General features: G+C 33.0%; 1 protein-coding gene across 7 annotated transcripts in view; it reads right to left on the bottom strand.

Moving 5' to 3' along the window:
* The window catches only part of PPP1R12A (protein phosphatase 1 regulatory subunit 12A), a 158277-nt gene that overhangs the window by 69591 nt on the left and 75730 nt on the right, over nucleotides 1-12956 (bottom strand). For all 7 annotated transcript variants that reach the window (XR_004229620.1, XM_031938713.1, XM_031938712.1 and 4 more), the window contains exons 3-4: nucleotides 9294-9412; nucleotides 873-1032 (exon numbers count right to left, since the gene is read on the bottom strand). Coding sequence is in view for 6 of the 7 variants with exons in the window: in XM_031938713.1 (XP_031794573.1) it covers nucleotides 873-1032; nucleotides 9294-9412 (279 nt within the window). In the remaining variant the exon portion in view is untranslated. The remainder of the gene's footprint in view (nucleotides 1-872; nucleotides 1033-9293; nucleotides 9413-12956) is intronic.

Here is a 12956-nt window from a genome sequence, read left to right as displayed (position 1 = left end):
TTAGAATGAACTAAAACTAGAGAATATATAGACCAGAATCCTCTTTTTGAGACAAGAGAAGATGGTAAAAGGACAAAAAGGGCAATGAAAATGTTAAGTATTAAGATTTGAATTTGCACAGAAATATTTGGCAGAAGGAGCCATACCCAACTCTACCTTAAATTGGGCAGAGGCAAGGAGAATCTATGCTAAGTTCCTTCTGTCATGAAACTATTGATAGCTCTGTATCTTATGATTTACCACTATTTTAAATGTCGCTGACTTTACATGAAGAAGTTTCATTCTCAAGGATTTCTTAATCAAGAAACCAGTTTTCATTCTCAAAGATTTCTTAATCAAGAAACCAGTTTCCAGTAAGCTCTGCTATAAGCTTTCTGTAGGGACTTAAGTAAAAACTGAATTTCAAGTTTCTTATTTATAAAACAGAAAATACACCTATTACGTCCATAGTACAATACTATAAAGATCAACTGATAATTTCCTAAACATAATGTCTTTTATCTTTAGATAAAAGTTAATTCTTTTGTGTTGTATCTGTGTTGGATCTGTGAAATTATCAGTACAAATTTCCTCTCATAATATCTTTTAAGTGACTTTCATCTTATTTTAAAAGGCCAAAAATACACCAGAAAATTTTAACTAGAAACTAAGAAATAATACCCATACACATATACACATGCATCTGAATATGTGTGTATGTGTAAATTTCAGAAAAAAGTCACATCAAAATAAATTTGTTCTCCAACTTGAGTTTCTTCAGAATGACTCTTGGAGGAAAACGATACCTGGAAATCTCAAGATAAAGTAATAAGATGACGAAAGCATTATTAGCATATGAAAAAGTGTCCCACTCTCAAGAAAACATTACTTACTTTAAAACTTCTGTATAGCCTTTAGCAGCTGCTACATGGAGTGCAGTTCCACCAGACTTTACATGTCTAACATCATTAATGTGGCCACTATTGAGCCACTGTCTTGCATCCCGAAGCATTATCCGTTCTTCTTCCTTACGGGCTGCCTCTATATCGACTCCTAAAGCAAGAGGGAGGAGGGAAAGAATGATATAATTTTGCTTACATTGTTTTTTTTTTTAAAATGCTGAAGTAAACCCAACAAAAATGTTTCAAGTTTTAAGAGACATCAAGTTGGCAACTATAGTGAGGAATTCAGAGACACCGCAAATTACTTACAGGAAAATGAATCATTATCCATTCCTTCCTACCTTTGGTTTTCTCTGACAAGTTTTCCTCACAAGAAGCTGCTTATTGTCCTTCTGGCTATTTCCACTCAATGGTGTTCACCAACCCCTTTCCTAAATTTTATGATTTTCCTACAAACACTTAATACTTTAACCAGATTTCACTCTTTTCTTAAAGTACACTTAACTCTACTATCCCCTTTTACAATGATTACCGATGCTGTTTTGTATTATAATTATGTACGGACCTTATTTTCCAATCTTATTATACAACGTTTCTATGTAATTTCTCCTTTGATATCATACTTCGTCAGTATTCAACAAATATTTGAATTGTTTTATGTAAATAATTATATATATATATATGAAATTCTCTCCCTATGTCAGATTGCTTGCTGTTTTGGGAAGGGAGGAAGAAGAATTTCGAACACAAAGTCTTACAGAAATGAGTGTTGACAACTATCTTTACGTGTATTTGGAAAAATAAAATACTATTGAGAAAACAAATTCTCAGTTCTTCTTAAACTATGTGATGATAAGGCACTCGTTCTTTCTGCATCTCAAATCTTTAAATAGCAAACTGAAGGGGTTGTAATGTATGATCTAAGTTCTCTTCCAACTCTTGAGTCTGATGCTCAAGTAGAAGACATGAGAACAAAAAATTTAGACCTTGTACATATTGTTCAACATAATCTGAAGAAGATAAACCTGTTTCCCCCTAATACTTGTTCTGAAGCACAATACTGCTTAGCAAAAGAACATAGACCTCTGCCTAGAGATTTAAAAAAAAAAAAAAGTCCAAACAACAACAACAACAACAAAAATAGACTAGTTTTGGAGGGTAGACAGAAGGCATGACAAAAAGACAGGGTAAACTAATCTCAAGAATTTTCAACTACTAGATTAGGAATACAAATAACAAAAGGAAAGCAATAAACTGGGAAAACATTTTTAACATCCAAAGGATCTGATAAAGGCCTCATTTCTAAAGTATATAGAGAATTGACTCAATTTATACTAGTTCTGGAGAACCATTCTGGAGAACAGTTTGGAACTGTGCATACCCTTTGATCCAGCAATGTTTCTACTGGGTTTATATCCCAAAGAGATCTTAAAGAAGGGAAAGGGACCCACAATTGCAAAAATATTTGTGGCAGCCCTTTTTGTAGAGGCAAAAAACTGGAAACTGAGTGGACGCCCATCAATTGGAGAATGGCTGAATAAATTATGGTATATGCATATTATGGAATACTATTATTCTGTAAGAAATGACCAGCATAATGATTTCAGAGAGACTTGGAGAGACCTACACAAACTGATACTAAGTGAAATGAACAGAACCAGGAGATCATTGTACATGGAAACAAGAAGACTATACGACGATCAATGCTGATGGACATGGCTCTCTTCAACAATGAGATGATTCAAACCTGTTCCACTTGTGCAGCGATGAAGAGAGCTATCTATACCCAAAAAGAGAACCATGGGAACAGAGTATAGAATACAACATAGGATTTTCGCTCTCTCTGTTATTTGCTTGCATTTTGCTTTCTTTCTCAGTTTTTCTTTTTCTTCCTTCTTGAGCTGATTTTAAATATGTATACATATATTGGATCTAACATGTATTGGTCTACCTGCTAGCTAAAGGAGGGGAAAATTTGGAACTTTTGTTTGTTAGGCTATGCAGTGTTGGAAAATTTACCCATGCATACATATGCTTTGTAAATATAAAGCTTTAAAAAAAAAAAAAAAAAAAAGGAATACAAATAACCTTTGTCACACTTTGCTTCAAAACTTTGGTAATAAATATTTTAAGGGGTATGCTTTAATTTTTAAAGGAAAAAACCTAATTCTATGCTTTGGAAAATGAGTGTTATAGGTAACAACTTTTATTTGCAGGAAATATTAATGTTTTTGCATCTAAAAACATTTGGTTAATAAGGTTTTTTAACTATGAGATTTGAAATCCAAGATTGCTACTTTCCTACTATAAAAAATAGTAAGGCTTTTAGTAGCTTTTTAGTAGCACTTTTATTTGGTATACACCTCAAAACCAGATTATAACATTTAAATAATTTAATTATAAAAATTAAATCTTCCAATTACATATAAAGGTAGTTTTCAATATTCATTTTTAATAAGACTGAGTTCCAAATGTTTTTCCCTCTCTCTCTTCTTCCCCTGCAAAACAGCAAGCAATCTTTATAGGTTATACATGTGCAATCATGTTAAACATATTTCCACATTAGTCTTGTGAGAAAAGAAAAAGAACTAAAGGAAAAAAAACAATTAAAACCCCCCCACAAACAAAGAAGACTCATTTCTGTAAGAATTTGGTACACAAAGTTCCAAATTCTCTCCCCAAAGACAGCAAGCAATCTGATAAATTAAATAATCTGATATATGCAAACCTTGTAAAATATATGCCTGTATTTGTCATGTTGTGCAAGAAAAATCAGACCAAAAGGTGAAAAAAACACAACAAAGAAAAAAAAAAATTAGGGGAAAATAATATGCTTCAATCCACATTCAGATTGTAACAGTTCTTTCTCTGGTTATGCATAGCACTTCACAGCATGAGCCTTGGAATTTTCTTGGATTATTGAACTGCAGAGAAGAACTAAATCTTATCACTGTTGATCATCACATTCTGTATTCTGGTTCTGCTCACTTCGTTCAGCATCAGTTCATAAATATAAAACTTACTTTAAATGCTGCAAGGTTGCTTTGGTCATATGAACCAATGTTTTAGAAAAGTTGCAAATCTCAACAATTTCTCTTCTAACTCTTCAAAAATAATGCTTTACTAAAATAAAATAATTCTAAATGTTTTGGTACATAGAAAGCTTTTGAAAGAAAATATATATGTAAGTATATTTTTCTGAGTAAAATAATGTTTTACTCACAGATTTTTATTCAAGTATTCTCTTTAATAGAACTTTAAATCCCAATTTAAGAATCTATTAAAGGTTTGAAGAAATAGTCCCATCCTCTTGGATGGAATTATAAGTTCCTTTGACTTGAGAGGCCAGACATTTTTGTCACAACCACCCTTATTTAGAGCTAATTAAAAATCTTAGTGTGCAAGTAGCTTCTTTTCAACCTTTCTTAGACTTACATTTATGTTATATCCAGCTCATTATGGAAAGAAAAAGAACAAAGACACTTTAAATAGTAAGATGGAGAATGTTATCTATGAAACCAAATACTTAATTAACACTTTGATAAGCCAAACTCAGTGGGGCTCTAGAGAGGCTCTGCAGGAGCAGACACCCTGTGGTTTTATTGCCAAGAATTCAAGATGTGCCCTAAGGCCCAAATAACCTTCCTAAAATTCCCCTTTTCTCCTTTCTCTCCCATGCTGATACTGAAATATCTCGAAAACTGTCCACTCTTCCTCATTCTCCTGAGAGAACTCAGATCAATTTCATGGTGACCTTGAGGTCCATTATCTACTTCCCAAATGTTTGAATTTAGTCACTTTCAGAACCACTTTTCCTCCTTGGCCATCCTCCTCCATCGCCCACCCAAAGGCACTCAGATGTGCAAGTAAGTCTTCAGCTACAATCTTTCTGATAAAATGGATAAGCATAAATAGCCTTACCATTTGCTCAGTCCACTATGCCCTTCAGCTCATAGAGCTGCTACCTGTTCTGCTGATACATACTTCTGAAACCTAAGCACTGCCATCTGCCCTCAAATTGTACTGTAAAGGCCACTTTGCTTTTTCAACTGGCCTTCCACTGTGACTTAAATAAGGATCACTGGATCTTTCCATTCGTTGTTAAATTGAATTTTACTTTAGGTATCCTATTCTTTTTCAGCTCCTTGTGTCTTTTTTCAGGGCAGTGCCAAGCACAGTCCTTGTACATAGCAAATAGTTAATTTGTGTGTTCTGAGGTTTCTTCCAGTTCTAAATAAACAATCATGACCATTTATTCAGCCAGCATTTTCTAAGTATTTACTATGTGCCAAGCATTGTGTTAAGTGCTGAAAACATAAAACCAAAAAGTGAAACTCTTATTCTCATGATCTTTCATTTTAACAGAAGAGACAGTTTGGTCAGAACATCTATAGAATGAATATAAATAAAAAGTAGTTTTGGGAGGGAGGGTATGAACATTTGTGAAATAATGAAAGCTGACCTTCACTTGTATTTATATTAATTCTACTACTGCAGATCAAGGACCTTAAGACTCCTTAACTCTGAGTCTTGTTCATTTTTTTACCCAAACTCTTCATGGACAACATACTAGAATTACTGGAGTAGTTCTTCTGGTTCTTCAATACCTTTGACTATAATTGCTATAATTTTCCTGAAGAAGATCATTTAAGAGTCATTGGATTACTGAGAAGTCATGCTAGAGGGTTGGATACACTAAGAGGATATAGGGACTAGATATCAGAAATCTCAAAAAGAAAAAATGTCTAGATCTTTAAAGGCCAAAGGGCAAAATCAAATTAGAAACCACCTGTAACATCCTGAGAGAAATTCCAAAATGAAAATTTGCAAGAAAATTATAGCAACAATCCAGAGCTTCCAAGTTAAGTCACCAAAGAGAAAGAATTTTAAAACTGAGATAAATAGAATTTAGCAGACACTTCTAGAATACTTCTGGGGGTTCAGGGAAGGAGAGGAAGACCAGAGAAAATTATTTCACAGAATTCAGTGCGCAAGTAGGTCCAACTGACATTCTGTAATATGATACTACTGTTTTGTAAGAAATGACAGAGAAGCTTAGGAGATATCCTAATCTTCAACTATCAGTTGGTTCTAAGTGTCTGCCATCATTAAAAGCCTTCACTAGATCCTACCATCCCCTCAAACTAGAATCTTTTGTTTCTACTCCCTTTCTTACACAAATTCTTAAAATTATTGCCTATACTCATTGTATCAATGTTCTTATTTCCTCAGCCCTTTGCAAATTTCACTTTCCCCAAAATAATCAATCCTCTCAGTTTTCGTAACAGTTCACATGTTATAAGTCTGACAGTTACTTGGTTTCCTCATCTGGCTGATTATCTATCTACATCATGGCATCCAAATGTGGGAATTGTCCAAGATTCTGTCTTTGACTTTTTATATCCTTAATAATCACCACTATGCAGATGACTCTCATATTCATATATCCATCCCCCAGTCTCTCTTCCAAGTTTCATTTAAGACCATCTATTAATTACTGGATATTTTTAACCTGATTTCTTAGAATTAACTAAATTTTAGTATATCTAAGATTGAATTTATAATATTTTCTCTGTGTTCCAAACTTTTCTATTTCTGTTGAAGACACCAGCATTTTGAATGTCTCAGGTTCATAATCTCAGTACTAACCTGGACTCCTTACTCACTGTATTACCCCTTCCAGGCTAGAATGAGTTTTCTCCTTATTTCTCTCTCTTTCAGAGTCCCTCTTTTTCTTTAAGATAAAACAAAAGTAATATTTTTTTGCATGAAGACTATATTTTGACCTGTTGTTAGAGAGCCTTACCTTTGAACCTATCTTATACAACTCTCTTTTATACTGTCTGGTACATAAGAGGCACTTTATGATAAATACTTGTTGGCAGCTAAGAGAAATCACTATATTTATATTTCTCTTACCACATTCATTATTTATTTTACTGAATAAATAGACGTGAAATAACCTCTCTGTAGATGAATTCAAAACTTCAATCTTCAAGGCCTGGAGAGACTTACACAAACTGATGCTGAGTGAAATGAGCAGGACCAGGAGATTATTATATACTTCAGCAACAATACTATATGATGATCAATTCTGATGGACCTGGCCCTCTTCAACAATGAGATGAACCAAATCAGTTCTAATGGAGCAGTAATGAACTGAACCAGCTACACCCAGCAAAAAAACTCTGGGAGATGACATAGAACCATTCCATTGAATTCCCAATCCTTATATTTTTGCCCGCCTGCATTTTTGAGTTTCTTCACAGGCTAATGGTATAATATTTCAGAGTCTGATTCTTTTTGTACAGCAAAATAACGGTTTGGACATGTATATTTATTTTGTATTTAATATATTTAACATGTATTGGTCATCCTGCCATCTAGAGGAGGGGGTGGGGGGAAAGAGGGGAAAGACTGGAACAAAAGGTTTGGCAATTGTCAATGCTGTAAAATTACCCATGCATATAACTTGTTAATAAAAAACTATTAAAATAAAAAAAAAAAGCCTTCAATCTACTCAGGTGGTATCTAAATCAAATAAAAATCTTCCTAAAATATTTACAATCATACAGTAAGATGAACATAATACACTGTCATACACTTTAGTTCGTATTAACACTGAACAAAAGTTTCTGACCAACTAGTCATTTTGTTTTGTTTTTAAAGGGTTCTTTTTACAGAAATAAAAAGCAAAGAGAAGAAACAAAGGATAAGCAGATGATTACTAGAAAAACTATTTGGGAATGGGAAAACAACAGACAGCTATAGATTTTAAGTAGGAAAGAAGGCAGAAAGAGCTGTATTTACAATAGAAACCTATTTATAGTTATATTAGTTTCCAAAGCCTTATGTACCAAACCTGAGAGAAATATTGCAGAATGTAAGAATCTGTACAGGTCTGTAATGCATTAGATTTTTACAAAATCATAACCATACTTTCCTAGAAAGTATTTTATCTGTCCTTCCTTCTATCTTTTGAAGGTCTTCAAACCTTTTTTCCACTCAATATTTTTCACTAACCTCTTTACTATTTTGCCCTACCCATTCCTGTTATCAGCACAAAATATCATCAGAGCCACAAAGGCAATAAAAAAAGGTAATGGCAACAACCTTCTGAGCTTTACTTTGTAGCCCTATAAAGTTCAGGTCATTTCTAGAGAATAATTTGGAACTATGACCAAAGGGCAATCAAACTGCACATGCCCCTTGATCCAGCAATAACACTACTAGGTTTGTATCCAAAGAGATCATTAAAAAAAGAGAAAAGAACCTATAAGTACAAAAATATTTATAGCAACTCTTTTTATGGTGGCAAAGAATTAGAAATTGAGGGGATGTCCATCAAGTGGGGATTGGCTGATTAAGTTGTGGTATCCAAATGCAATGGAATACTACTGTGCTATAAGGAATGATGAGCAAGTGAATTTCAAAAAAACCTTTAAAGACTCATGAACTGATGCCAAGTGAAATGAAATGAGCAGAACCAAGAGAACATTGTACACAATAACAAGTGGGGTGATCAAACATGATTGCCTTAGGTCTTTGCTCTTTTTAGCAATACAATGATCCAAAACAATTCTAAAAGATTTCATGATGGAAAATGCTACCCATATCCAGAAAAATAACTATAAAGTCTGAATGCAGATCGAAGCATATTATTTGGACTTTTAAAATGTTTTCATGGTTTTTCCCTTTTGTTCTGATTCTTCTTTCAAAAAATGATTAATGTGGAAATACATTTTTATGATTGCTTGCTGTACTGGGGAGAAGGAAAGAAAAGGGAGAGGGAGAAAAATTTGGAACTCAAGACTTTATAAAACTGAATGTTTAAAAGTATTTTTACATTTAATTGATGGGGCAGGGAGAGGCACTTAAGTGAGGTAAATTGTGTAATTATATTAGTCAATCTAAAACAAGATGGAAAATGTCATCATATCCCTTCTGAGGAACAGAAATCTAAGAATCAAATATATCTTCTGTCCACTGAGATCACAATGACAGAATAAATTTATACTTATCACTTTTAATAGTACAAACTGTAAATGATGTAATGATTTTTTGTTTTTCAAAAAATTATTTGGACTAATAAGAAAAAGACAAGATAGAGAACATGACAGGAAAAAGAGATAACAAGGAAGCTCAAAAATGTTAAGATTATACATGTACAAGAAAATGAAGTATTGTTAATCAAATTATGGTTACTAGTTGGGTAATCTGGCATAATAACTACAGAAGAATTCTATCCTTTGTAATTCACTGGCTATAAAATCATGGGTTGATATACATGAGTTAGCAGAGACCAAAGGGATGACTATATACCTCTCAGTTTGTCTTTTAAAAGAGTTATAGTATGGTCTATTTTAACAAATGGTTTTGAAAAAATAAATTTTAAGTGTTGTTCTAAATTACCTTGTCGATTAACTTCATTTTGAAGTAACTCTTCCATTGCTTCCTCTTCAGCAATATCTAAAGGTGTATCACCTTCACTATTGACAGCTCCTACATGTGCTCCTTGACCAATTAAAAACCTGCAAAACAGATTATCAGTTAAATAAGATAAAGATAAAAAACTAGAAAACGACAAACAAAATAACTAGAAAGAATTTTAACTGGTCAAAAAGGGGATAATATAAACACACATATAAAATATATGTATGTATATATGTGTAGATGCATGTCTTCATGCATGTATATATTCAGCTATACATACATTTTGTGCACATGAATAAATACAAACACACATACATAAGCATATACATGAGTGTGTATGTGTGTAAAATGTCCCAGAATCTTAGAATAGTTTTAATTTTAATTACTCTGAAAGCTTAAAACCTACTGGTGCAGTGTTGTGCTTGGAGTCAGGAAGACCGAAGTTCAAATCTGGCTTCAGATACTTCCTAGCTATGTTACCTTAGGATAAATCACTTTACCCTGTTTGCCTTACTTCCTAAACTGTAAAATGAGCTGGAGAAGGAAATGGTGAATCACTTCAAGAAAATGCTAACTGGGGTCATGAAGAGTCAGACAACAAATGCAAAACTACTATAACAAAAAAGTTTAAGGCTCTGCTAAGTATCACAGGACACTTTGTCTAGATTAAAAAGCCCTTAAGACTAAGGGATTGTGTTATAATATTCTATCACTACTTTACCATATTGACCACAAAGTCTTTCTAATAAACTTGTCTTTCTGGATTTTTATTAGCCTTTTCATCTTCCTTTCTACCCAAAATGCCCTAGCAGACTCAACTAATACATTTAGATGAGATAGTACTACTGTCTTCAAATAATTTAATCTTATCTTTGCAAGAAGGAATGGATCTAGTTTAAATTATTCTAGATGGCAGAAGTAGGACCTATGGGGAGGTTAAAAGCAGACAGATTGAAGTGCCACAAATGAAAGAAATATTTATGGATATATTGTATAAATAAATTTACTTGCAACCAAAATACTTCTTTTTACGTACAAAGAGGTATTTTAAGGCAAATATACAAAAAGATAACAAAATGCCTTCAAAAAGAAAATAATAATTGTGATAACTCTGAGAAGCCCCAATAGCTTTTTCCCATTGGGCACAGGATTACAATGAGGTCATCAGATTAAATGTCTCCTGGGAAAACAAATATCAATTGATCCAGAATAGCTAAGGTGCAAGACAAATTTAGGTGGGAAAGAGAACAGATTGGCAGATTAGTACAATAGTGAAGGGAAACAGATGAGAAAGCGTGGGTGGGTGTGGAGGGGTGATAAATATATCTCGTAGTCTTAAATTGTCCAAAGGTTTTTAAAAGTCCATTAAAGTACAAGTGGAAGAATTGCTTTGACTCAAAGTTCCCACTAATATATTTTACCCAGAGCTTCCTAGATGATCTGCTGACTCCTATTCTAGATTAAGGTTTCTGAATTCAATTCTCTATCCTAGTAGGGCAGCTCTACATATGCTCATGAGCCCATTAATCCCTTTGCCCTTGCTTAACTAAGCTTCCTTTATCAGCATGACAGTGAAACTTTTCCTACTTGAATGGTTTCTTCACAATCTATCCTATCCCACTACTATCCATTCTGAAAAGTGACAAAGTATAAGACTAATATAAACATATTTCTTTAGAAGGTATCCATTCAACTAACCAATAACCACCTGTAACTATCTACTATGTTCCAAACACTGTGCTAGGCACTTGGAATATGAAAACAAAATTGAGATACTTCCTAATCTTAAGAAATTTAAGAATCCCTTAAACGATAGCACATGCTCAATGGGATTGCAGATCATATGGTTTCACTTTAATCGATGTGATGGAACATAAGTCACAGTGCCTACTGAGTGAAAAAATACTTGTAAATAGAAGCATAAAGCCAACAAAAAAGAGAATCTCATATCTGTTGATCTTGAAAGTGCATCTAAAGATGTCGGAATTCTGTTCATACAAAGAAAAGTCTATTTTAAAAAGCTAGGATACTTCCAAAACTTTGAATACTATTTCACAAGGTCTTTTTTGGAAGTATCTATAAAAATGCATACTAGAGTGCCTCTAAAAGAAACTTATACTACTGAAGAAACTGAAATGGAGGGAAAAAATTATATTTGGTTCTCTTGTTAAATGATGTGATACATTCTAAAATAGTTGATATATTTTTCAACATTTTGAAGCACGTAATTGTAAGCCATGCTCTTTTCTTCAATATAGAGCTGGAAGAAGCTGCAAACATCCTATAAAACAGTCAGCTCTTTGTTTTTGTTAGCCAATATGGATCTTGAAACCAAGGAAGAATTCTTATTTTTGAGAGAGTCCCTTTTGGACACAGTAAAAAGTTTCTTTCCCAAACAAAACTTGGATGGAAAAGAAAAACTTTATATTTTGTATCTGAGAAGAAAGCTCCAGGAATGCTTGGTTTTTGCTACTTTCATGAAAAAAGAAAGTTTCCCATTTTGGTCATAGCTCATGCCTTCTAGGGAGATACACACTGATGGCAAGAGATTCTTATTAAAATGACAATATCCACAAAAGTCTCCAACTTTATCAGAAGCAAATCTTTTAATCATCACATTTCTAAAAGATTTCGTCAAGAAATGGGAACAGAATGTCAAAGCTTCCCTAACATACAGGAACTTAAGAGAACAGGTCTTAGAAGAAAAAGAAAACTTACCCTTGAACACTAAAAGAAATGGACTTTGATTAAAGTGGCAGATTATTTTTAATCATATGAATGAGATAATAAGTCTTTCAAATCAAATGATATTATTAAAAAATTGTAAGCTTTCTTGGCAAAGCTGCCAATATAAAAGAGAACAGAGGTTACCCATTATAAGTGCTTTAACAAGATGCGAGCTGAGATACAAAATTCTTTTTCAATTTCTTTTAAAAGAGAAATCTGCAAACACTTGAATACTCTTCAGGACTCTTTCACAAGTTATTTCTATACTGATGGGATTAAAGTTGAAGCAAAAATTAATAATTGTTTTCTTTTTGACAAACTGTATAAAAAAAGTTGACCTAGACAGAAAAGAACTCATTAATCTTAGGGAAAAAAAAATTAAGACAACTAAAGTTTAACTCAAAAGAGAATTCTTTATTCCTTTGCAAATCCAGCTTTGCTTTGTAAAGGGAACTGTGGAAGCTTTAATTCCAGTTGCAGGCACACATCTTTACAAATTGGGATTTTTAACACTTTTAACCATACAAATAATTAAAATAAATGGAAATCTCAGTTTAATGTTCTCATTCAAACTAATCAATCAAAATTTTCAGTAAAATATTTAATTTCAATATACACACACATTACTATATCACAAAACTGTTTAAGTGAATTTCAATATAACTTACAGTTATTTATATTATTTTATGTAATTAAAAGCATTTTTCAGAGAAGATTCTAAAGGTATCATTAGAATGTCAAAGGAGGGAAAAAAAAAAAGTCAAAGGAGTCCATGATACAATAAAAGGTAAAGAATCTTATTGTAGAGAAAGAAACACTACTATTTGGCAGCCCACTGAATGTGAAGTGAATAAAAAGGAGCATCTATCTAAAAATGACCAAGGTCATGAGACTGAGCAACAGAAAAGAGTGACA

The sequence above is a fragment of the Sarcophilus harrisii genome, chromosome 5 (assembly GCF_902635505.1).
Source record: "Sarcophilus harrisii chromosome 5, mSarHar1.11, whole genome shotgun sequence".
Lineage (NCBI taxonomy): Eukaryota > Metazoa > Chordata > Mammalia > Dasyuromorphia > Dasyuridae > Sarcophilus > Sarcophilus harrisii.
The sequence above is the reverse complement of the archived record's forward strand: the minus strand, read 5'-3'. Positions and strand labels throughout refer to the sequence as shown.